This window comes from Ctenopharyngodon idella, chromosome 15 (genome assembly GCF_019924925.1).
Source record: "Ctenopharyngodon idella isolate HZGC_01 chromosome 15, HZGC01, whole genome shotgun sequence".
NCBI lineage: Eukaryota > Metazoa > Chordata > Actinopteri > Cypriniformes > Xenocyprididae > Ctenopharyngodon > Ctenopharyngodon idella.
This window is the reverse complement of record NC_067234.1, coordinates 18,178,408-18,202,896: the sequence shown is the minus strand read 5'-3', so window position 1 is coordinate 18,202,896 and position 24,489 is coordinate 18,178,408. Positions and strand designations below refer to the sequence as shown.

Here is a 24,489-nt window from a genome sequence, read left to right as displayed (position 1 = left end):
GAATGCGACAGCTGAAACCCATGTCTTGCATACATCTGTGCGTAGTGGTTCTTGAAGCACTGACTCCAGCTGCAGTCCACTCTTTGTGAATCTCCCCCACATTTTTGAATGGGTTTTGTTTCACAATCCTCTCCAGGGTGCGGTTATCCCTATTGCTTGTACACTTTTTTCTACCACATCTTTTCCTTCCCTTCGCCTCTCTATTAATGTGCTTGGACACAGAGCTCTGTGAACAGCCAGCCTCTTTTGCAATGACCTTTTGTGTCTTGCCCTCCTTGTGCAAGGTGTCAATGGTCGTCTTTTGGACAATTGTCAAGTAAGCAGTCTTCCCCATGATTGTGTAGCCTACAGAACTAGACTGAGAGACCATTTAAAGGCCTTTGCAGGTGTTTTGAGTTAATTAGCTAATTAGAGTGTGGCACCAGGTGTCTTCAATATTGAACCTTTTCACAATATTCTAATTTTCTGAGATACTGAATTTGGGATTTTCCTTAGTTGTCAGTTGTAATCATCAAAATTAAAAGAAATAAACATTTGAAATATATCAGTCTGTGTGTAATGAATGAATATAATATACAAGTTTCACTTTTTGAATGGAATTAGTGAAATAAATCAACTTTTTGATGATATTCTAATTATATGACCAGCACCTGTATATCAGATTTGTTGAAGGAAGCTGCTTCTGTTCATGTGTGCCAAGACATTTTAGAAATCCCGACCGGGAAATGTTTTTCGGCCATGTCCGGAATAAAGATGGAAACCCTATACATAGCCTACATAACATTTTCTCATTCATTCCCTGTGCGACTTCTTGCAAAGGCAAACCTCTTGCATTTCATTTACTCACACCACAAGGTGTTACCGTGGGCTCAAAGCTTCAGCACTGCCACTCTGAGCTCTGCTGATGTCCGAGGTAAAACACGCCCCCCTCATTAGCATACAGACAAAGAAATGTAGAAATAAATAACTGTAGAAATAAATGTAGGCAAATACATATATACTGTAATATATTTGGATCTGAGGCTGGATCGGAGAGATGAACGACAGACACACGCTTTGCACGTTCACTTGCTTTACTGAGTGTTCACATACGGAGAACTTACCTACATACAAATGGGCGTGGCTTAACATCCCAGTCAATCAGCACATCTATTACACTCCTTCCCCTTAAGATTCGAACATCTTTTTTTTCAAAACAGTTTTAAAATTGTTTTTAAAAAAAAGTAGTAGGAAACAAATACTTGGAGCAGTACGGACCCCCTGTGGATATCTACGAACAACATTTTCTGAGGGTGTGGTGCTCACTGGACGTCCAGTTCTCTGTATTTCCAGTAATCTCTGGTTCAAAAACTGGCATAGGGTTGTCACTGACAGAAGGAATGTTCATGACTCCAATGCCATCAACATTAACAACTGGATTTGGGATCTCTAACACGCCATGCAAAGGAGATCCTTCTGCAACATTTCCCGGCAGAATATGGTCCACATGCACAGTGCGCCTTCTTTGACCTTCCTGTACTAGATAACTTACAGGACCATTCCGCTTGATCACAGTTGCGCTCAACCATTTCTCCTGCCCTCCTCTGAAGTTTCGGACTCGTACTGGCTCTTCCTCCACGAAAGATCTTAGGGCTTTTTTCCCTTGGTCATGCTGTTTCTTTTGTTCCTGCTGTTTTTCCTGAACAAATTTGGCCAGATCAGGCTTCGACAACGAAAAACGTGTTCGGATGTGGCGCTTAAGAAACAGCTCCGCTGGTGTTTTCCCTGTGACTGTATGAGGTGTACTACGGTACATTATTAAGAAATTGGCCAATTTGTGCTTGAGTGAAAGCATCTGCTTGCCCCGTTTCTCACCAACACTTTTCAGGAGTGACTGTTTCAGTATCTGAACAGATCTTTCTGCCACACCATTTGAGGCCGGATGATAGGCAGGAACTTGTGTATGTTTAATTCCGTTTCCTTTCAGGAAATCCGTGAACTTGGCAGACACCAGCTGCGGCCCATTATCAGAGACCACCTCCTCTGGTAATCCATAAGCCGCGAACAAACCTCGGAGTGCATCAGTGGTGAGCGAGGAGGTGATTGATGACATTGGCACCACCTCTAGCCATTTTGAATGGCTGTCGATCACTACTAGAAAAAACTGCTTGTCTTTTTCTGTGAAATCAATGTGGATTCTCTGCCATGGCTGCTCAGGCCATCTCCACGGGTGAAGGGGTGCCACTGCAGGTGACTTTTGAACTGACATGCAACAGCTACAGCTCCGCACTCTTTCTTTAATGCAGCCATCTAATCCCGGCCACCACAGGTAGCTGCGAGCCAGGGCCTTCATACGGCAAATTCCCGGATGCTCATGGTGTAGCTCGTCTAGTAATCTGGATCTGTATTTGGGTGGAATTATGACATGCATAGCCCACAACACACACCCTTGGTCCTCTGACAATTCATGTCGGCGTGTGAAGTATCGTTTCAGACTCTCCTCTGACACATAGTTTGGCCAGCCATTCACAGTGTAATTCCACACTTTGCATAGTGTTGGATCGTTCCGTGTTGCTTGTGCTATGTCCTTAGCAGACACAGGGAGCTCATCCACCTGGGAAAAGTAGAACACACTTCCTTCTTCCCCGATACAGTCTTTGCCCATAGTTGGTAGTCTGGACATTGCATCAGCATTCATGTGATCAGCTGATTTGCGGTACTCAATGTCATAATTATAAGCCATCAGCACTAAAGCCCAGTGCTGCATTCTAAGGGCTGCCAAGGCTGGTATTGCTGCCTTCGGTCCAAGTATCGCCAGCAGAGGCTTGTGGTCGGTTATGAGTGTGAACTTCCGTCCATAGATATATTTGTGGAACTTTTTAACCCCGTAGATGATGGACAAGGCTTCACGTTCTATTTGGGCATACTTTTTCTCGGTTTCTGTCAGTGTGCGGGATGCAAAAGCTATTGGGCGCTCTTCACCATTGTCCATAATGTGCGAGATCACAGCGCCCACCCCATAAGGTGAGGCATCGCAAGCTAATTTCAGGGGTCGGGTCCCATCATAATGTACCAGCACTGTACTACTGAGCAGCAGCTGTTTAGCTTCCTCAAAAGCTGTGTCACACGCTGAAGTCCAGCTCCAAGGTTGCTTCTGTTTTAGCAAATTGTGTAAAGGCTGCAGCTGGCTGGAGAGATTCTTCAAAAACCGACCATAGTAGTTCAACAGGCCTAAAAACGACCGTAGCTCTGTGACATTGTTTGGTTTTGGGGCGTTAACAATCGCTGCAATCTTTTCCTCAGTTGGATGTAGACCCTCTTTGTCGATAAGGTGGCCTAAATACTCAACACTGCCTTGCATGAACTGACTTGGAAAGTTTTACTCTAAGTCCATACCTCTCTAGTCTGTCCAATTTGCTAAACAATGTTCCGCCTGCCAACTTAGCGAACAAATCTTCTGTGTTGGGCAGCGGATATGTTTCCTCCTCTAGGTTCTGGTTTATAGTGACTTTATAGTCACCACAGATGCGGATGGACTTATCACTTTTTGGCACGACTAATATTGGGGCTGCCCATTCACTTCTTTCAGTCTTGGATATTATGCCTGTTTTTTCCAGTCTTTCCAGTTCCTTTTCCACCACTTCTCGTAAAGCATAAGGAACAGGTCTCGCTTTCTGAAAGATCGGTGTTGCATCAGGAGGAACTCGGATGGTAGCTTTAAAATCTTTAATTGCACTTGGTTTGTCAGAAAATACCTCTGAGTGTCGTCTCAACACTGCTTTTAATGCTGGGTCAGAGGCCACTTCAGCTTTTTCCACCATGAGAATATTTGGCCAATTCAACTGAATTTTCTCTAACCAGTTTCTGCCCAGCAGGGCCAGTCTGTCCCCTTTGACGATGACCAATGGCAGTGTGACATTTTGCTTTTCATACTTCACTGGCACATCAATGGATCCCAGCAATGGAATTCTCTCCCCTGAATATGTAGTTAGCTGCATGCTTATTTTGCTTAAGGGTATGTGCGAAAGGAACTCCTTGTATGATAGTTCTGACATCAGCGACACCGCTGCCCCCGTGTCCAGCTGCATGTCCATGCACTTTCCATCCAAATTCACATTTACCACAATTCCTTTATTTCCGTTTGAGGTTGTGTACACTGTATACACTCCAAATAACTCTGATTCATCCTCTTTTCTTTCATTAGAACACTCTGCCTCCACATACTGTGTCTGTCCGGCTGTTCTCTTATTCCTACAGGCCCTTGCAATGTGTCCAATTTTGTTACACACATGACACTTCTCATTCTTAAACCTGCAGTCTCTAGCAGAGTGTTTCCCAGCACATCTGTAGCATTTATTGCTTTTTTCTTTTCTCTGTTCTCTCTTCTGGTATTTTCCTTTTTCAGAATCATCTCTCCCTTTAAACTTTCCTTTTCCTTTCTTTTGAAAAAGTTTAGCTTTGTTCACGGCATTCACTGACTGTAAATCCTTGGTCTTACCCGCAATTTCCAGCGTGTTTCACGAGGCCAGCTCCAGAGATGACGCAATTTCGCAAGCCTGGTTAAACGTCAGATCCTTCTGACTCAGCAATTTGCGTTGCATCGACTCCGAGTTTAGTCCACTTACAAATCTGTGTCTGAGCGCATCACTGAAATATTGTCCAAATTCACAGCTCACTGATAGCTGTCTCAAAGCCACGATGTAATCCGCCACGGATTCACCTTCCTTTTGGTTGCGTTTCTGAAATTTGAAACGCTCCGCGATCACTAGTGGTTGCAGTCTGTAATGCGCTAGCAACGCTGCTTTCAGATCGTTATATGACATTGCACTCGGCTTCGTCGGCGTGACTAGATTCTTTAACAGTCCATATGTCTCTGCCCCGATCACGGAGAGAAGCACACTAACCCTTTTTCTCACTTGCAATGTCATTCGCCAGCAGACACTCTTCAAAACGCTCAATGTACGACTCGAAATCCTCCTTCGATTCCTTGTACTCTTTCACACAGCCAAACTGTATCGCTGCCATGTTAGCTATGTTGTTAGCAACTTTTCACTCGTGCCTTGTTCCTTTCTTTTTAGTTTCTTTTACGACAAGTGCAACGGTGTTTCTCATCAACTAACAGTCTCTAAATATACTCTTAATCCTCGTCGCCACTGTAATATATTTGGATCCGAGGCTGGATCGGAGAGATGAACGACAGACACACGCTTTGCACGTTCACTTGCTTTACTGAGTGTTCACATACGGAGAACTCACGTACATACCAAATGGGCGTGGCTTAACATCCCAGTCAATCAGCACATCTACTACATATACATAAATAAGTGTGGAAATAAATAAAAGTGGAAATAAATGCATAAATAAATAAATGTGGAAAATATATAATTATCCATAATTAAGGAACTAATGTATAAATAATAATTTATTTTTATTTTTCACATTTCTTCATATATTTATTTATGTATTTATTTATTATTTTTGCAGGTGTGGGCCTCCATATTGATCAAGTGCTTTAACTCCGTTGTTTCTCCAGAAAAGATCAGTGAGGGGAAAGTTTCTTATTTTATGGAGGATAATTTGTTAACGTGTGTCCTCGTGCTGTGTGTGTGTTTGTCTTTCCCTCTCTCTGCTTTTCCCCGTCACTTTCACTTTCTTAGATGCAGCTCATTGGTCACATCCAATGCCACATCGTCACATTGGGAACGTTATTAAATGACCAACAGAGGACCATGTGGGAAAGTTCTGTTAATGACTCAAATGTCCCCTTTGTAACGTTCTTATGTGACCATAAAATAACCAAAATGGTACGTCCCCCTAAATTCATATAAAGAAACTTGAACTGCAGCACTTTTATTACCAAAAGAGGATGTTTTAGGAATGTCCCTAATGTTCTGTAAAGGTTCAGGATTTTCGTCACCGTAAGAGAACTTTTAGGGAACGTTGCGAGAATGTTTGCGAGAATGTCCCCTCCTACGCAGTAAAGTATCAGTCAGGAAAAATATCATATTTGTACTATATTAAATATATTAAATGTTTGTCTCATGCAAAATCTGTTTTAATAAATGATACTATTCACTACATAGGTTACTTTTGTTATGATACTTAGATCTGTATGTAATATGTATGGAGTATCAATTAGCGCGTGTGTGTGTGTGATTTTACACAAATACACTTTTAAAAACATTTTAGTATCAATGCAGAAAGATGAACGTGATGTAAGATTGAATCCAGCATGTTCTTCATTTCTCAGTTCTGACTGTTTTGAGCTCGAATCTGTTTAAAGTCAAGAGACTGAAATGTTGATTGTGTGAAAGTGTGTATTTCAGTGTGACTCTCAGTCCTGCAATATCATGTGACTGAGGAGCAGCTCATGTGTTCAATCATTTACAGCTCAATCAGCTGAACTCACAGCAGCAGAAAGAGGCTGAACACTTCAAATATACTTTACACTGTGATTCATGTGTGAGAGTCAAATATGATCTTACCACAGTTTCTCCAGTTTACAGTGAGGATCCTGTAGTACATCAGACAACAGATTCACTGATTTTCCTATTTTATTCTCAGACAGATTCAGTTCTGTCAGGTGTGAGGGGTTTGATCTCAAAGCTGAAGTCAGAGCAGCATATCCTTTATTTGTGATACCACAATCCCTCAACCTGTAGAGAACAATGACACACTCTTCACTCTCTCGAGTCAGATCTGGGGCTGTTTTCACAAAACATCTTAAGGCTAAAAGCAGCTCCTAACTTGCCGATTTAGGAGAAAATCTTAAAAATAATGGGTGTGTCAATCCTAAATTTAGGAGTCCTACATTTTTGCTCTAAGAGTATTTCACAAAGCATTTTAGTGCTAAAACTAGCTCCTAAATCTGTGAAATGTTAGGAGTAGTCAAGAGGACTCCTAAGCCACTAAGACCAAATCACAAACAATCCTAATGGCCGCTGCTGCCAATCTGCCTCAGTAATCTGCCAAAGACACTACATCATGAGGCAATAGTGACAGAGCCTTAGGTGCTGAACCTTTGCTTTGTAAATGCAATAAATATTTTGATTTATAGACTTGAATCTATGATAAAATGGCACAAATAAATCTTTAATAAATAAAGAAATAATGACTGATTACCTGTGGCGGTTGTTTTCACAAGTTCACACTTACAAATGATCGAATAGAGTATTATTTGGCGTGCTGAGGGCTCCGAGCTTGGAATTTTTTTAGCGGTGGAGGGATACAGAAAACTTTCGAGGTAACTATAGGTGAGTCGGCTCTCGTCTGTATATACCTCCTCTTGAGCTGATTAGACAGACCGTTTGAATGTGCTCCTCCCAAACTTTGTTTATAAAACATCATTTGTCACTTGATTTTTGCATTCCCTCGAGATGCAGACATGTAAAAGGCTGACAATTAGCTGAACATATACTAGTTTAATTAGTGACACTTTGCCTACATTTTAAAACCTTTATTTGAATATGGCAACATTTTTATTTTAAAATCTTTAACTAAATATGGCAACTTGTTACCTCATTTTACAATATTTCTATGATTATATCACTGACAGAGACCCCTCCCCCATCAGCCAATCACTGTGGTCATAGTCAGGGCCGCTGCTGGCCAAATGGGTGCCCTAAGCAGAACGCCCCGGGTTACTTCACTGTAACCCTGTTCACTGAAAAGGCGGGAACGAGAAGTTGCACTTATTTCAGCGCTATGGGAACGTCTTTAGTCGTGACCAGCTGTGAATATACGTGTAAAACAATATTATATTACAATATATTTATAGCCTAAATTGGAATGCGCCGATGCAAGGCTATAATTAGATGAACCACAGGTGCGTCTGCAGATATTTTGTCTGAAGAGCAGTCCTGGGACATCCTAGTGTGGAAATGAAGCGCAGCTTCTCGTTCCCGCCTTTTCAGGGAACAGGGTTACAGTGAAGTAACCCGGGGCATTCCCTTTCAAAGGCTACACTCGAGCTGCGCTTAATTCAGCGCTATGGGAACGAGAATACCCACGCTGCCGCACTGTGTGTCCAGACCCCCAGGCTATGAAGTGTGTCACAAGCACAGAGAGTCTCAGACACAAGCTTGTGATGTTGACTCAAGGACGCAAGAGCCCGGAGTAACATGAACATCCAAACTATAAAACTTTCTGAATGTGTGCAGAGAGGACCAACCTGCCGCATCACAAACATTTTGTAAGGAGGCGCCCCCCACCAAAGCTCTAGAAGAGGCAACCCCCCTGGTGGAATGAGCCCTGATGCCTGTTGGCGAAGTCTGTTGGCGCGCCTCATAGGCAAGGGCAATAGCATCTCTCATCCAATGTGACATTTCGTGGCAGCTGCACCCTTGTTATGGCCGCCATGAAAAACGAATATTTGCTCTGACTTACGCCACTGGCTAGTGCAGTGGACGTAGGTCTGAAGAGCACGGACTGGACACAGTCTGTGAAGTCTCTCCTGCTCCGGCGTAGTGAACGGCGGAGGGCAGAAGGCTTCGAGAGTGACCGGATGCGAGTTTGTGAAAGGAACATTAGGTAGATAGTCAGGATGAGGATGCAAAATAGCTTTCACCTTTCCTGGAGCAAAGTCTAAGCAGAATGGCACAATGGACAGAGCCTGCAAGGCCCCGGTTCTCTTTAGAGAAGTTATAGCCATTAAGAAAAAACATTTTCAGAGTAAACAGCTTGTCAGAAACTGACTCTAAAGGTTCAAAGGGGGTCTCAACCAGGCCCTCTAGGACTATTGCTAGGTCCCATGAAGGGATCCTGGTTCTAGAAGGAGGCTTAAGCCGCCTAGCTCCTCGAACAAAGCGAGAGAGCAGGACATGCTTGCCCAAAGGCACCCCGTCAATCAGAGCGTGGCAAGCAGAGAGAGCGGCCACATGGCGGGGCATGTACCTGTTGATAATTTTTTCCTGCAGGAAGTCCAGAACTGTAACAATCTGGCAATTAACTGGATCTGCATTGTGTGCAGTACACTATCTAAGACACCCCATTTGTTGGCATAACTTGATCTAGTGGAGGGAGCCCTAGTCTCAATAACATCAGGTGAAAGCCCTGTGTCCCTCAGTTGGTTCCCCTCAGTGGCCAAACATGAAGGTTTCCACATCTCTGGCCAGGGATGAAATATTGTGCCCTGCACCTGAGACAGAAGGTCCCTCCTCTTCGGTATCGCCAATGGCAAGCCGTCGAGGAGAGATATTATCTCCGAGAACCATATTCTGTTCAGCCAAAGCGGCGCTATCAGAAAGAGGCAAGTCCCTTGTTGGCAAACTTTGGCTAGAACTCCTGGGAGCATAGAAACCGGAGGAAACGCATACAGGCGCATTCTGGGCCATGTATGCGTATCACATCTACACCCAGGGGGAGCTGGGTGACTCAGAAAGAAGTAGAGTGGACATTGCGCTGCCTGTTGGGGGCGAAGAGGTCCGTCTGTTTCATAAAATCTTTACCAGATTTGTTTCACTACCTCGGGTGGAGTTTCTACTCCCCCCGTCGGTATGCTCTGTTTGGACAGATGTCTGGGGATATAAATCGCCCTGAGGGACAGGAACTTGTCCTGAGCCCAGAGCAGAATGCGCTGCACTAGCCTGTCTAGATGTCGCAAATGCAGTCCACCCTGGCGATTTGTATTAGAGGCTACCGCAGTAATGTCCACCCGCGCTAGGACATGGTAACCCCTTAACTGGTGGAGGAAGTACTTCAGGGCCAGAAATACAGCCATCAAGGCAATTGATGTGCCAATCGAGATGATGACCTCACCATATCCCTTTGGACTGGACGGCCACCTGGACGGCTCCCGTGCCCTTGCCCTTATTTGCAGTGGGGAATTGCTTGGACAAAACTGGCTCTGAGCCACAACTGAAATGGTCTCATATGCAAAAGGCCCATAGGAATCACAGAGGACGCTGACGCCATGAGACCTAGCATTTCTTGATACTGCAGAACAGTGCAATCTTGGCCTAGCCTGACATTGTTCAGGGTGGTTAGAATGGTCTCGACTCGAGCAGGAGACAATTGTGCCCGCATCATGGTCAAATCCCATATGACCCCTAAATATGTCTTTCTCTGGGTAGGACAGAGAACAGTTTTCTTCTCTTTTAGTCTCAACCCTAGAGAAACTAGATGAGCTAGTACGACATCTCTGTTGTAATGCCATCTCTTGTGACTGTGCTAGTATTAGCCAGTTGTCTATGTAACTCAAAATGCGAATGCCCTGGAGTCGCAATGGAGCCAGTGCTGCATCCATGCATTTTGTGCGGGGTGATAGGGCCAGGCCGAATGGAAGAACCGATATTGGTAAGCTTCGCCCCCAAAAGCGAATCTCAGGAACCTCCTGTGTTGTGGCAATATTTCTATGTGAAAATATGCGTCCATGAGATCGATCGTGACGAATCAATCATGATGTTGGATTGCGACACGATCATCTTTACGGTTAACATCTTGAACTTGAGAGCTTTGACTGAATGGTTTTATGCCTTGAAGATCTAAGATTGGACACAGCCCCTCACCCTTTTTGGGAACTAAGAAGTATCTGCTGTAGTAACCTGACTCTCTCTCTAGAGGGGAAACATGCCCTATGGCCCCTTTCTCCAGAAGAGATTGCAGCTCTTGTGACAGTAAAGTCACTTGCCCCGGCTTCATGGTAGTGGAGACCATGCCGTTGAAACATAAACTGGATTCTGTATCCTTTTTCTACTGTCTTTAGAACCCACGCAGAAGTACCTGGCAGTAGTTTCCATGCTGCCAAGTTCTCTGAAATGGGCACTAATTTTGATACTTCCCGTAGAGGATGTTAGATGTTAGATGTTCCACATCCTGATGTGTTACAGGAATCAACAGAACACCTAACATTTCACTGAAAACCGCTGCCCCCCGAAGCACCAGAGGTGGCGGGGAAGGAGAGTTTATGTGGAGATATTGAGAAGGGGCGGGTGTTAGATACTATGAGGCTGCTGAGCATGACGAGCTGGTCCCCATTTTTTACGGGGGGAAGCGCAACTCCCCACAGTCTGTTTTTGAGCCTTTCTTCAGCAGGTCAGCCTGGTCCACCTGCAACACTGCCATAGTGTGCAGAGCAGTACCAGTCTGACACCCTGATCGAAACGCCTTCCCACCAGTATGGATGACGAAAACCTTCTCCAGAGTGCTCAGGACCTCAGACTGGGCCGAAGGTTTACCTTCCAACAAGACAATGACCCTAAGCACACAGCTAAAATAACGAAGGAGTGGCTTCACAACAACTCCGTGACTGTTCTTGAATGGCCCAGCCACAGCCCTGACTTAAACCCAATTGAGCATCTCTGGAGAGACCTAAAAATGGCTGTCCACCAACGTTTACCATCCAACCTGACAGAACTGGAGAGGATCTGCAAGGAGGAATGGCAGAGGATCCCCAAATCCAGGTGTGAAAAACTTGTTGCATCTTTCCCAAAAAGACTCATGGCTGTATTAGATCAAAACTACATACTACATACTGAGCAAAGGGTCTGAATACTTAGGACCATGTGATATTTCAGTTTTTCTTTTTTAATAAATCTGCAAAAATGTCAACAATTCTGTGTTTTTCTGTCAATATGGGGTGCTGTGTGTACATTAATGAGGAAAAAAAATGAACTTAAATGATTTTAGCAAATGGCTGCAATATAACAAAGAGTGAAAAATTTAAGGGGGTCTGAATACTTTCCGTACCCACTGTGTGTGTGTATATATATATATATATATATATGTATACACATATACACGTATACACATACATACAGTAGATGGCCATTTCACTTATTAATTCCTCAGAATTAAATGCAGCTAATTAACAGACAAGTAAACACGAATGAAAATCTGTGCTTAAATCTTTCATAGATCAGCCTGGAATGCCTGTAACACAGCCATTGAGTACAGCGCAGTACCAGTCTGACTTGCTGTGAAACGCCTCTGATGATGCGCCCCCAGGGGAGAGATAGCATGCGAGCGTCTCTCCGATCTGAGGCAGCATCGTATAAAGCGTGCCTTCGCACCCGCGATAGTCGAGCAGGTCGACGATACGGGTACAAAGACACATTTATTTTATAAATGCTTTGGGGGTCTGACTTGTGTTTCACTGCATGAGTGACCGCCCAGAGCAGTTCCCTTTCACTTTATCATCACGGGAGGAACGCTCGGAGACGGACAAACTCACATTCCATTCCAACAGAAAACACTTGAAAACACAGTGTCCTCCGCCCAAGCCGAAGAAGCATCGAGGCACACTTCGGTCCCGGCAAAAGGACATCGCGATCTGGAGAGAGAGAGAGCAACAGGGATGGACCCGTCTCTCACTCCTCAGCCAGATCGCCACGCGAGCCCCACGATCACATTGTGGGTGCTACCCCTTGAAATAAGCAAAGCGAACGCGAAGCACTTGAACATTCACAATGCTCGCACTCACCCTGTTACAACACAAGGGCAGCATGCTCTTCCCCAAACAAACAAAACAATACTGGTGTGTCTCTGATTCGGAGATGGAACGCGAACACGGAGACACACACCGTTTGTTGTTTTATTCAGCCATGACTTTCTCTCAAATATATAATATATATGTGTTCACTTTTCACTTGTCAGACAGAGTTGAAAAAGGAACAAAGGGAGAGAAAGTTCTGTGCACTGCCTGTCAAATCTAACTCCTAACAAAGTGATGAAGGAAGGAAAGAGTTTGAGCAGGGCTGTTTCACTCTCTCTCTCTCACACACACACACACACACACACACTTCACAGTGTGGTCTCTGAAGACAAAAGACCTGCAGACGCACCTGCGGTTTATCTAATTATAGCCTCGCATCAGTGCATTCCGATGACGTCACGCAGGCTATAAATATAGGTAAATTTCATTGACGTTGTCTTACACGTATATTCACAGCTGGTCATGACTAAAGACGTTCCCATAGCGCTGAATTAAGCGCAGCTCAAGTGTAGCCTTTGAAAGGGAACTGTATTGTTGTGCCCCCCTAACCCCCTCCACAAACGCATTACCATTTTTTTTTTTTTTTTGGACAACAGTCTTTAAAATGACTTAAAATACGTAGGCTATATAATAACAATGAGGCAGTAATAGTGGTAAGATAAAATGTTTTGTGAATACGGCCCCAGATCAGTTTAGCAGTGAATCCATTATTAAAGAGAAAGTACAAACTTAAAGCACAAATTCATGTTAGATGGATCATTAAACTGAGATCTAAAATGTCAAATATGATCTTACCACAGTTTCTCCAGTTTACAGTGAGGATCCTGTAGTACATCAGACAGCAGATTCACTGATTTTCCTATTTTATTCCCAGTCAGATTCAGTTCTCTCAGGTGTGAGGGGTTTGATCTCAGAGCTGAAGCCAGAGCAGCACAACCTTCATCTGTGACTCCACAATATCTCAACCTGTAGAGAACAATGACACACTCTTCACTCTCTCAGTTTAGATCAGATCAGTTTAGCAGTAAATCCATTATTAAAGAGAAAGTACAAACTTAAAGCACAAATGATTGTTTGATGGATCATTAGACTGAGATCTAAAATGTCAAATATGACCTTACAGCAGTTTCTCCAGTTTACAGTGAGGATCCTGTAGTACATCAGACAGCAGATACACTGATTTTCCTATTTTATTCATAGACAGATTCAGTTCTCTCAGGTGTGAGGGGTTTGATCTCAGAGCTGAAGCCAGAGCAGCACAACCTTCATCTGTGAGACCACAATCAACCAACCTGTAGAGTCAAATATAAATATAAGCACCCTCAGTTGATACTGTAAAAATATCATATTGGTGAAACAGATTTGGCAATTACTCCAGTGCACTTTAGTGTTTGCGCTCTGGAGAACGTCAAATGTTTCTATTTACAACGTGGTTCCTATTTACTCAACAGTGGTGAGAAATCACAGACATGTTTGTTGATCTCTTAAGATAAGAATAAGATTAAGAATAAAGGGGTCCTATTATGGCCTTTTACGAAGTCTTGATTTTGTTTTTGGGGTGTACTAGAATATGTTTTCATTTTCATGTGTTGTGATTGGCACCTGTAAAAAAGGCTGCGGTTTGCTGTCACTCTAACCTCTCTCTATTAAATCTCTCCCTCTGTATTTTGAGGCACGGGCATACACAGCATTTCGTCTCTAATTGGACAGTTTTTGGTGGGTCAGCACCCTGAGCCGGCAAGTTGTCTATGGTAAAGAGCAACAAAGAGCCAACCATTTTTTCAGCACCGTGTGTTCGGGAAATGTCCTGACCCTCCATAACTGCGAGTTCTCTAGTGTAAAGATTCAGGGTGGCATCAATTTCAAACCAATTCGAGCCTGATTTAGACCCTGACAATGTTAACGAACAAGGGGATTGTGCAGAATGGATTTCATGCACAGACTTTGCAAGCACGGATTTCACAGTGCAGGTGCTTACAAAAGCAACAGAAAATAGGCCGTTCTTCATAAAATGTGCAGCGCACAGATAAACATTGGGGTTATAATGTTCAGGAACAGTGTTTAAAACAAATTTTAACCACTCTAAATTTGTCCGCCTTAGAAAGGTCAAACGAATGAGCTTTGGAAACATTGTGTAAAAAACAGCGTCTCTTTGACATAGCAACAACACTGTCTTCTCTAATACAGCTCAACGAGGCCTTGTCCCCTTTGTTGCGTGTTCCGCGGGCTGAGATTATTTAAACAAATAACACTATGACTTCATAAGACCCAGAAAAAACATGTTGTAGTACAAACAAGTTGGTCATTGTAGTTCTTGAAAAGTGGAATCTGTTAAATAAAATCGCCCTTTGGAGTGGACTTTAAAGGAACACTCCACTTTTTTTGAAAATAGGCTCATTTTATAACTCCCCTAGAGTTAAACAGTTGAGTTTTATCGTTTTGGAATCCATTCAGCCGATCTCTGGGTCTGGCGGTACCACTTTTAGCATAGCTTAGCATAGTTCATTGAATCTGATTAGACCGTTAGCATCTCGCTCAAAAATGACCAAAGATTTTCAATAGGAAAAATATCGAAACTCTTTGGTCATTTTTGAGCGAGATGCTAACGGTCTAATCGGATTCAATGAACTATGCTAAGCTATGCTAAAAGTGTTACCGCCAGACCCGGAGATCGGCTGAATGGATTCGAAAACGGTAAAACTCAACTGTTTAGCTCTAGGGGAGTTGGAAAATGAGCCTATTTTCAAAAAAAGTGGAGTGTTCCTTTAAGCTTTGTAGCCTTGCAGATCTTTTTATGCTCAAACAGCAACATTAACGACTAACTGAAGTGGAAAAGCGTAATAGGACCCCTGAAGTGATTGTTCTCACTGATACTTACCGAACTGATCTGGATTCTTTAATCACAGGCAGCAGATTCTGAAGAGCCTTTACTTTATTTTTATTGTTTATTCCAACAAAATTATTAATATCAAACTCATCTAGCTTTTTCTTTGCTGTCAGCAACACAAAAGCTACAGCTGACCACTGAGATGAAGAGAGTTTGGCTTCCTTTATTCTTCCAGATTTCAGATACTGTTGTATTTCCTTCACTAGTGAATGATCACCCAGTTCATTCAGACAGTGGAACAGATTGATGGATTTCTCTGGACAGTCAATGGTCCTGATCTTCATCTTGATGTACTCAACTGTTCCCTTGTTGCTGTCAGATCTTCTGCTTGTCTGTTTCATTAGTCCTTGTAGGAGAATCTGATGAGACTTCACTGACAGACCCAGAAGAAACCGCAGGAAAAGGTCCAGATGTCCATTTTTACTCTGTAGAGCCTCATTTACAGCTCTCTGATGCAGCTCAGATAATGAAACTGTTTCTGATGATTTGTGTTGAAACGGCTTGCTCTGTTTAGTGATTTGGTCAAACACATTTATGTTGTTGTTTGTACAGGAGAGGTGCACATACAGAGCCGCTAGATGTTTCTGAATGCTCAGATGAACAAAGCAGAAGACTTTCCCCTGATACCAGCCAAACTCCTCTCTGAAGATCTGAGTGCACAATCCTGAGTACACTGATGCTTCTGTCACATCAATGCCACACTCTCTCAGGTCTTCCTCATAGAAGATCACATTGCCTTTCACAAGCTGCTGAAAAGCCACTTTCCCTAGTTTGAGGATCATGTCTTCATCTGTCACGTTCTTCTCATAGTCCTTCTTATGTTTGATGTCGGTCTGAAGGATCAGGAAGTGTGTGTACATTTGAGTGAGAGTCTTGGGAATCTCTCCACTCTCTGCTTCACTCATCATCTTCTCAAGAACAGTGGCTGAGATCCAGCAGAACACTGGGATGTGGCACATGATGTAGAGGCTCCTTGATGACTTCAGGTGTGAGATGACTGTATTGGCCAGACTCTGATCACTGATTCTCTTCCTGAAGTATTCCTCCTTCTGTGGCTCATTGAAGCCTCGTACCTCTGTCACTCGATGGACACACTCAGAGGGGACGAGATCAGCTGCTGCTGGTCTTGAGGTGATCCAGATGAGAGCAAAGGGAAGCAGATTCCCCACAATGAGGTTCATCAGCAGCACGTCCACTGAGGCTGATTCACTTACATCACACAACCTCACATTGCTCTGAAAATCCAGAGACAGACGACACTCGTCCAGTCCATCAAAGATGAACAACACTTTGTATTTGTCACTGGATATTTCCATTTCTTTTGTTTCAGGGAAAAAGACATGAAGAAGATCTGAAAGACGGAGTGTTTTGTCCTTCATCAAATTGAGCTCTCTGAAAGGAAGTGGAAATATGAGCTGGACGTCCTGATTCTCTTTCCCTTCAGCCCAGTCCAGGATGAACTTCTGCACAGAGACTGTTTTTCCAATGCCAGCGACTCCCTTTGTCAGCACAGTTCTGATGGGTTTGTCTTGTCCAGGTAAAGGTCTAAAGATGTCATTGCATTGGATCGGTGTGTCCTCTGTTTCTGCTCTCCTGGATTGTGTCTCAATCAGTCTCACCTCATGCTCATTACTGATCTCTCCACTCTCACTCTCTGTGATGTAGAGCTCTGTGTAGATCTCATTCAGGAGTGTTGGGTTTCCCTGCTGTGCTGTTCCCTCATACAGACACTCAAACTTCTTCATCAGATTTGATCTAAACCTGTTGAGGACTTCATGGCTGTAAAATTAAAATACCTCATTATTACTTGAGATAATAAGCAGAAAGTCATTTTTGTATTCTGTATCATAATTAAATCATATCTTTTACAGAAATGTTATACCTCAGATCAGTCTGTGTATCTCCACTCTGAAAATTTATTTTATGACCATTAGGCTCGTCACTCCTCATAGACACACAGCTGGGCTCTGGTTCTGTTCTCTTCTGATGAACTGAACTGTAACAGAGACAGATTAAAGTGAATGCTTTAAATTACTGTATTAAAACAAACAAACAAACAAAAAAAACACATTCTTTTATCCCTAGAAACACTTTAAGGTTTTTTATTCACACTATGTTGATACAAAAACTGTACTTTCAACTAAGCACTCTCATAGATGTGTGTCTCTGTGTGAGCAACACTATTTATGTTAAAATATCAGATAAAGATAAAAAAAAAAAAACTATAAACAAATTACAAAAATAATAATTCAATATCAGAATACTATTCTGATAATACAAAATGCCACACCAAAATCATATTTTACAGATGTGTTATACCTGAGATCAGTCCGTGTATCTTCACTCTTAAACTCTATTATACGACCCATAGACCTGTCACTCCTCATAGACACACAGCTGGGCTCTGGTTCTGATCTCTTTTGATGAACTAAACTATAACAAAGACAGATTTGATTCTTTATGATTATAATAATTTTATTACAAGGTCTTTAAAAAGTATTTTTCATCAAAAGCACTTTAGGTCTTGTCTTGTTTGTAATAAACTTTTTACTTAAAAACATCTATATTTTAAATATAATTTATGTTTATTCAAAGTACCTGCATTCAGGAGAAACATCTTCATCTCTGGATGTTTGTGTGTCATCCATGATGAATCTGAACAGTTGAAACAGAATCTGATCTCCAACACTCTGGACGGAAATGACAACAACAACAATTCAGCTCAACTGGTCAGAAACAGGATCACGAGGCGGTGACGTTCACTCAAACACACTATTTTTCATTCCAAAGTTGCGAATTTAACTTATGCGCAAAATTGCAATATCGCATAAAACATTTGAGAATAAAGCACCGTTTCCATCAAGTGAGTCAAAGAGAACAAAATCGTCACTTCCTGATAAACTCGTGTTAAATATCGCTAAGAAACGTAGAAGAAGCCACTGTATATAATAATTTTCGTATAGCTACAATAAATTATTTGCGTCACAGATCGCGCAGACGAAACACAATAAACCTCAGAGGGGAAGCTGCTGTTTATACGACAGTTATGGGAGGAATTATACCGAACCAGTTTGACGACAAACTTCTGATTGACCAAAACAGCATTTCAGATGCTTTTCAACAAGATTTTTCCGCTGGTTATTACAGTTATGCCGTCCCATCGCGCAAAGTCACATGATTTTTTTTTTATGCGCAATTTAATCGGTAAATGTATTTCCATCGTAGTTTATGCTAATGTTTTTTTATCGGATAAAAAAATTATCCGACTCAAACGAGCGCATAAGATTTTTGTGCGCATTTTTAGAATTTTTCCGCATCTGGCGTTTCCATCCAGCAGTTTTTGATGCGATATCCCAAAATGCGCATAAAAATAGAAGAATAAAGAATAAAGAATAAAGTAAAATATTAGGCCTAAAGCAGAAGTCATCCTAAAGTGTCTCCAGACCCGAGAATACAGATTCTTAAATTAATAATAATAATAAAATAAAAACTTCACCTTTCAAGAAGCCATACGCAAATTCATTACAAAGGTTCCCATTAAACACGCTGATACTCGTTATATAAAAGAATCGAGTCTGGTTGTTAAAATGGGGAATATCAACTCTGAACATTCACTTTCACTTTATCCACCTATTTCCGGGAGGCGCTACTAAACGGAAACAGTGTTCTGATGACTCAAGAGTTGCAACTATGGCAGCTAAGAAGGCATGCATTGTATATGTATATGCATTCCTCTTTCAGATACTGCTAATTTACAAAGAACTACCTCATATTGGAAGTTGAATATTTCACTGCTCAAGTACAATGAAGTAAAGGATAAAGTTAATTTCATAATCACTAATTATTGGGAAAAAGCTAATAAGGAAAACAATTTTTGCAGTAATTGGGAATTGGTGAAATATGAAATTCGTAAATACTTAAGTAGTTTTAGTAGCAAATTGACTAAAAAGAAAAGAAATGAAGAGAGTATTATAATATCTAAAATCTCAAATCTTCTATCTAATATGGTTCTGTCTGATGCTGAAAAAGTTGAGCTTGCGCATCATCAAAATGCGTTAGATGAGTTTTACAAACAAAAAGCTGAGGGAGCGTTTGTTAGATCACGGAAAAGATGGATTGAGGAAGGTGAGCAAAACTCTTATTTTTTTAGACTAGAAAAACAACAAATGAAAAAAAATTGATTGGAAAGCTTATAATTGATGGATCTCTCTGTGAAGACCAAAAGGACATTGCCAATTTCTGTGCTAAATTCTATCACGATTTATATACATCTAAATTTAACAATCAGCATGCTCATGATTCTTTTGAGTCGTTATTTTCCATTAATCAATTAAGTAACACCGATCAAGCCATTTGCGATTCTCCCATTACTTTAAAAGAAATTGAAGAAGCAATTAAATCTTTAAAAATCAATAAATCCCCTGGCACAGATGGTCTAACGTCAGAATTCTATCTGTTCAGTAAAAACATTGCCCCTTTTTTGTTAAACGTCTTTAAGGAAAGCATAAATAAATCTTCTCTCCCACCTACACTATGCCAAGGACTGATCACTTTAATTCCCAAGCCAAGTAAAAATATTACTTTATTAGATAATTGGCATCCAATAACATTATTAAACATTGATTATAAAGTAATTGCTTTAGTATTTGCCAAAAGATTAAAAGGAGTATTACATTCTATTATTGATGAAACACAATCCGGCTTTATGCCAAATAGACACATATCTAATAACATAAGATTGATATTAGACATTTCAGATTATTCTGATATAATTTATAATGACAGCTTCATCTTTTTCTTACATTATTATAAAGCTTTTGATACTTTAGAACACGTTTTTTTATTTCAAGATTGGCTTTGGTGATTATTTCTGCAAGATGGTTAAAATATTATATGTAAATGGAAATAGCTCAGTTAAACTAAAACTTACTGACACCAAACTTTTTTACAGTATTGTACATCAAATTTGTTTTAATTATTTTGGGGCTTTTTTTTTTTTTTTTTAATCATTTTATAGATTGTGAAAGTGAGAGAGGCAGATGGATTGGGAAATAATGCAGGCCAGATTCAATTCTAACACTGAAATCTACTATAAAACTGATTCAGTTCAATTGCAGAAATTATACAACCAGAATGAAAACTTTTTATTCCCATCTCTGCTGTCATAATGTTAGTTCACACAAAAATTAATGGTGATTATGAAATTAAATTACTCACCCTCATGTCGTTCTAAACCTGTAAGACTTTTGTTCATCTTCGAAACACAAATGAAGATATTTTAATAAAATCAGAGATATTTCTGGTTTTCTATTGACAGTCCACACAACTACCACTTCAAAAAGTTCACAAAGACATTGTAAAACTAATCCAAATGAATCGAGCGGTTTAATCCACATTTTCTGAAGAGACGCGATCACTTTATATGGTGAACAGATAAAGTTATACAATAATATTAACAGCCAAGCTGCTGAAAAGGTCGAACATGTTAAATATTTTGTATTGTTTCTGGATAATCATTTGAATTGAACTCTAAATATGGACTGTATCTATAAGAAGTCGATGCAGATACTGTATATTTTGAGGAAATTAAGTAGTTTTGGTGTGAGCTTACAGATCCTGTTGAGTGTCAAAAGGAAAGGACAAATTTCCATGCAAATGGACAATAAAAATATTTCATTTAATTTCATAATCTTTTCTTTGACAGAAGGCTGTTTTTTTTTTTTTTTTTTCCTTTTAATATAAAGTGAGGAATAAAGCAAGAGTCACTGTCATATCACTGCTTTTTGTTGTTGGCTTTAGAAATACTTGATATTAACATCTGCATATAGACATTAGTAATTAACTGTGTTCAGAGGCAGGAGGAAAAAAATAAACCAGTAAAAGAATGGGAAGATTTAGGTGCGCATGATTTATCCGTCGATCAGATGCGCGTGAAAGTTGTGTTCGTTACTATAGCAACAGTAGAATCCGGGTACAGTGTGTTTCAGAATCAATCACTGTAAAAAGAACTTTTATGTCGTGATGACGACAAAACAACTTTTGTTATCTCGAGATCACGAGAAAATTAGGTTGTGATCACGACAAAACAAGATAGAAAAAAATAAATAATCCATGGCCGTTTAGGGCTTCCGTAAAAAACAGATAAATAATACAAATATATTACGGAAATAAATATTCAGTGAAATTATGTGAGTAATCTTTGTTGCCCTCTGCTGGTAGAGAAATTTACAACACCTGTCTCTTCTGTAGTCTCAGACTGAACTTTTCCCAACACTGTCTGTATTGCACAATAAATCTATTGTCTATGGCTTGTTTTTTCACTTTGCTTTAATCATTTGCTGCGTATTTTAAGTGTTGCACAATCTACATTGTAATCAATATATAACAAATTTGAAACAATTCAAATGAGCTAGTTCAGCTCTCATTTTCATGAGCATTACTATAAAACAAGAAACTGGTGTGAAGTCACACACACATGTCAGTGTGATCGCTGTGTGTCTCTGGGTGCTTCTCAATTCTTATTTGTGCATCCTCGTTTCCTTTCCTCGCTTCCTTTCCTCGCGTCTTAGCTCCACCCTTTCAGCATGCGAGGGAAGGACACAAGGAAAAGACGCGAGGACGGAGGAACTGAACCAAGTGAAATGATATCCGTGCTCCCTTTAGCGTTACTTTAAAGCTGCACTCGAGGGATCTACCCACATGTTGTTAAAGTTTGGTTATTTAAAAAAATTATAATAAATATTAATAAAGCAAGATGCTCCGTTGAAATATGTGAGATGTAAAGTTTATTTAAACTGCAAAAGTAAAGCATACATTTAGATTATTGTGACAGATATGAAGGGGGAGGAGAATGTATACGTGCGTCATGTTTCTCGACGAGAAAGACTTCCGCAAAGGATGCACCTGTGTATGCTCGCTCATGACTCCTCAGGAAGCTTCCTCACTCAGATCCAGATCTGAGGAAACTGCACACGTCTGTTCAGTTTACGAACACTGTCTCCAGCCTACAGGCAAATAAATGACAAAAGAGTTTATCAGAGTTTTGAGGCCTGGGAGAGGAAAGAAACACTCTCCACCAAACACTTTTTTCTCATACTCTTGATGAAAATGTACAACAAGCAGAAAGTTACAGATTTATTATTATTATAGAATTAATACTGTCATAATTAACAAGTTGTATATGAATATTTATTTTTTTATTTTTATTTTTTGAGCTTTAACTAGCCATAATAATATTCAGAAATATGCCTTAATTATTCCATTATATCATTTGTCATTTTGGTAATCTGATAATAACCATCTTCATCTGCTCTTCATCAGTTTTTCCAAGCCTCCAGAAATCCAGAATTTACTCTGAAAAATACAGGAAATAAATAAACAGTAAATAAAAGACATGATTAAACTAAAATGCCTCTGACTTTACTTATAGAAGAATGAATCTGTTTTGTAACAGTGTCTTTACCATCACTTTTGATCAATTTAATTCATATTTGCTCTATAAATGTATTAATTTCTTAGAAAAAAATCTTACTGACACCAAACTTTTTAACAGTATTGTACATCAAATTTGTTTTAATTATTTTGGGGCTTTTTTGGAAATCATTTTATAGATTGTGAAAGTGAGAGAGGCAGATGGATTGGGAAATAATGCAGGCCAGATTCAATTCTAACACTGAAATCTACTATAAAACTGATTCAGTTCAATTGCAGAAATTATACAATCAGAAAGAAAACTTTTTATTCCCATCTCTGCTGTCATAATGTTAGTTCACACAAAAATTAATGGTGATTATGAAATTAAATTACTCACCCTCATGTCGTTCTAAACCTGTAAGACTTTTGTTCATCTTCGAAACACAAATGAAAATATTTTAATAAAATCAGAGATATTTCTGGCTTTCTATTGACAGTCCACACAACTACCACTTCAAAAAGTTCATAAAGACATTGTAAAACTAATCCGAATGAATCGAGCGGTTTAATCCACATTTTCTGAAGAGACGCGATCACTTTATATGGTGAACAGATAAAGTTATACAATAATATTAACAGCCAAGCTGCTGAAAAGGTCGAAAATGTTAAATATTTTGTATTGTTTCTGGATAATCATTTGAATTGAACTCTAAATATGGACTGTATCTATAAGAAGTCGATGCAGATACTGTATATTTTGAGGAAATTAAGTAGTTTTGGTGTGAGCTTACAGATCCTGTTGAGAGTGTCAAAAGGAAAGGACAAATTTCCATGCAAATGGACAATACAAATATTTCATTTAATTTCATAATCTTTTCTTTGACAGAAGGCTGTTTTTTTTTTCTTTTTTCCTTTTAATATAAAGTGAGGAATAAAGCAAGAGTCACTGTCATATCACTGCTTTTTGTTGTTGGCTTTAGAAATACTTGATATTAACATCTGCATATAGACATTAGTAATTAACTGTGTTCAGAGGCAGGAGGAAAAAAATAAACCAGTAAAAGAATGGGAAGATTTAGGTGGAAACATTTAATAGCTCATCACAAAAAATTACGGAAGCCCTAAACGGCCATGGATTATTATTTTTTTCTGTCTCGTTTTGTCGTGATCACGACTTAATTTTCTCGCGATCTCGAGATAACAAAAGTTGTTTTCTCGTGATCACGACTTAATCTCTGCTCTAAATTACACAAATGTGCCAACAGGTGTCAGTATATTACCAAATTTAACTGATGATGTGCGGTAAATTTCCACTTTACTGTATTAGTTCATATTGGCCCAGATTGTACGAGTTTCGGACAGAGAAAGTCTTCGTGATCGCTTTATTTTGTGCAGTATTGTGTGCGTTAAGTAATTAACTTAACTGTTAAATGCTTGAATATGATTATTTCGCTTGAAAGTTTATCTGTTATCGTTCTGACTAGTGCAGGACTCACCACAGTTTCACGACCGCAATAGTTCGGTGTGATACTAAACTTTTTGCTTATTAAAACTAACTTGTTTTTTCACTTTGCTTTAATCATTTGCTGCGTGTTTTAAGTGTTGCACAATCTACATTGTAATCAATATCTAACAAATTTGAAACAATTCAAATGAGCTAGTTCAGCTCTCATTTTCATGAGCATTACTATAAAACAAGAAACTGGTGTGAAGTCACACACACATGTCAGTGTGATCGCTGTGTGTCTCTGGGTGTTTCTCAATTCTTATTTGTGCATCC

At 40.2% G+C, this 24,489-nt stretch overlaps 1 protein-coding gene and 1 long non-coding RNA gene across 7 annotated transcripts in view; one reads left to right on the top strand and one right to left on the bottom strand.

Annotated features, from left to right (window-relative positions):
• Window positions 1-24,489, bottom strand: part of LOC127495418 (NACHT, LRR and PYD domains-containing protein 12-like) — a 107,100-nt gene that overhangs the window by 21,918 nt on the left and 60,693 nt on the right. For 2 of the 6 annotated variants that reach the window (XM_051862255.1, XM_051862256.1), the window contains exons 13-14: window positions 13,205-13,346; window positions 6,465-6,635 (exon numbers count right to left, since the gene is read on the bottom strand). In XM_051862255.1, coding sequence (XP_051718215.1) covers window positions 6,465-6,635; window positions 13,205-13,346 — 313 coding nt within the window. Of the gene's footprint in view, window positions 1-6,464; window positions 6,636-13,204; window positions 13,376-13,530; window positions 13,673-24,489 lie in introns of all 6 variants that reach the window. The other 4 variants (XM_051862257.1, XM_051862259.1, XM_051862254.1 and 1 more) reach the window with 3 other exon arrangements.
• Window positions 1-24,489, top strand: part of LOC127495432 (uncharacterized) — an 89,386-nt gene that overhangs the window by 14,775 nt on the left and 50,122 nt on the right. The window contains exons 2-3 of the long non-coding RNA XR_007925123.1: window positions 13,303-13,377; window positions 13,533-13,628. This is a non-coding gene — a long non-coding RNA (uncharacterized LOC127495432). The remainder of the gene's footprint in view (window positions 1-13,302; window positions 13,378-13,532; window positions 13,629-24,489) is intronic.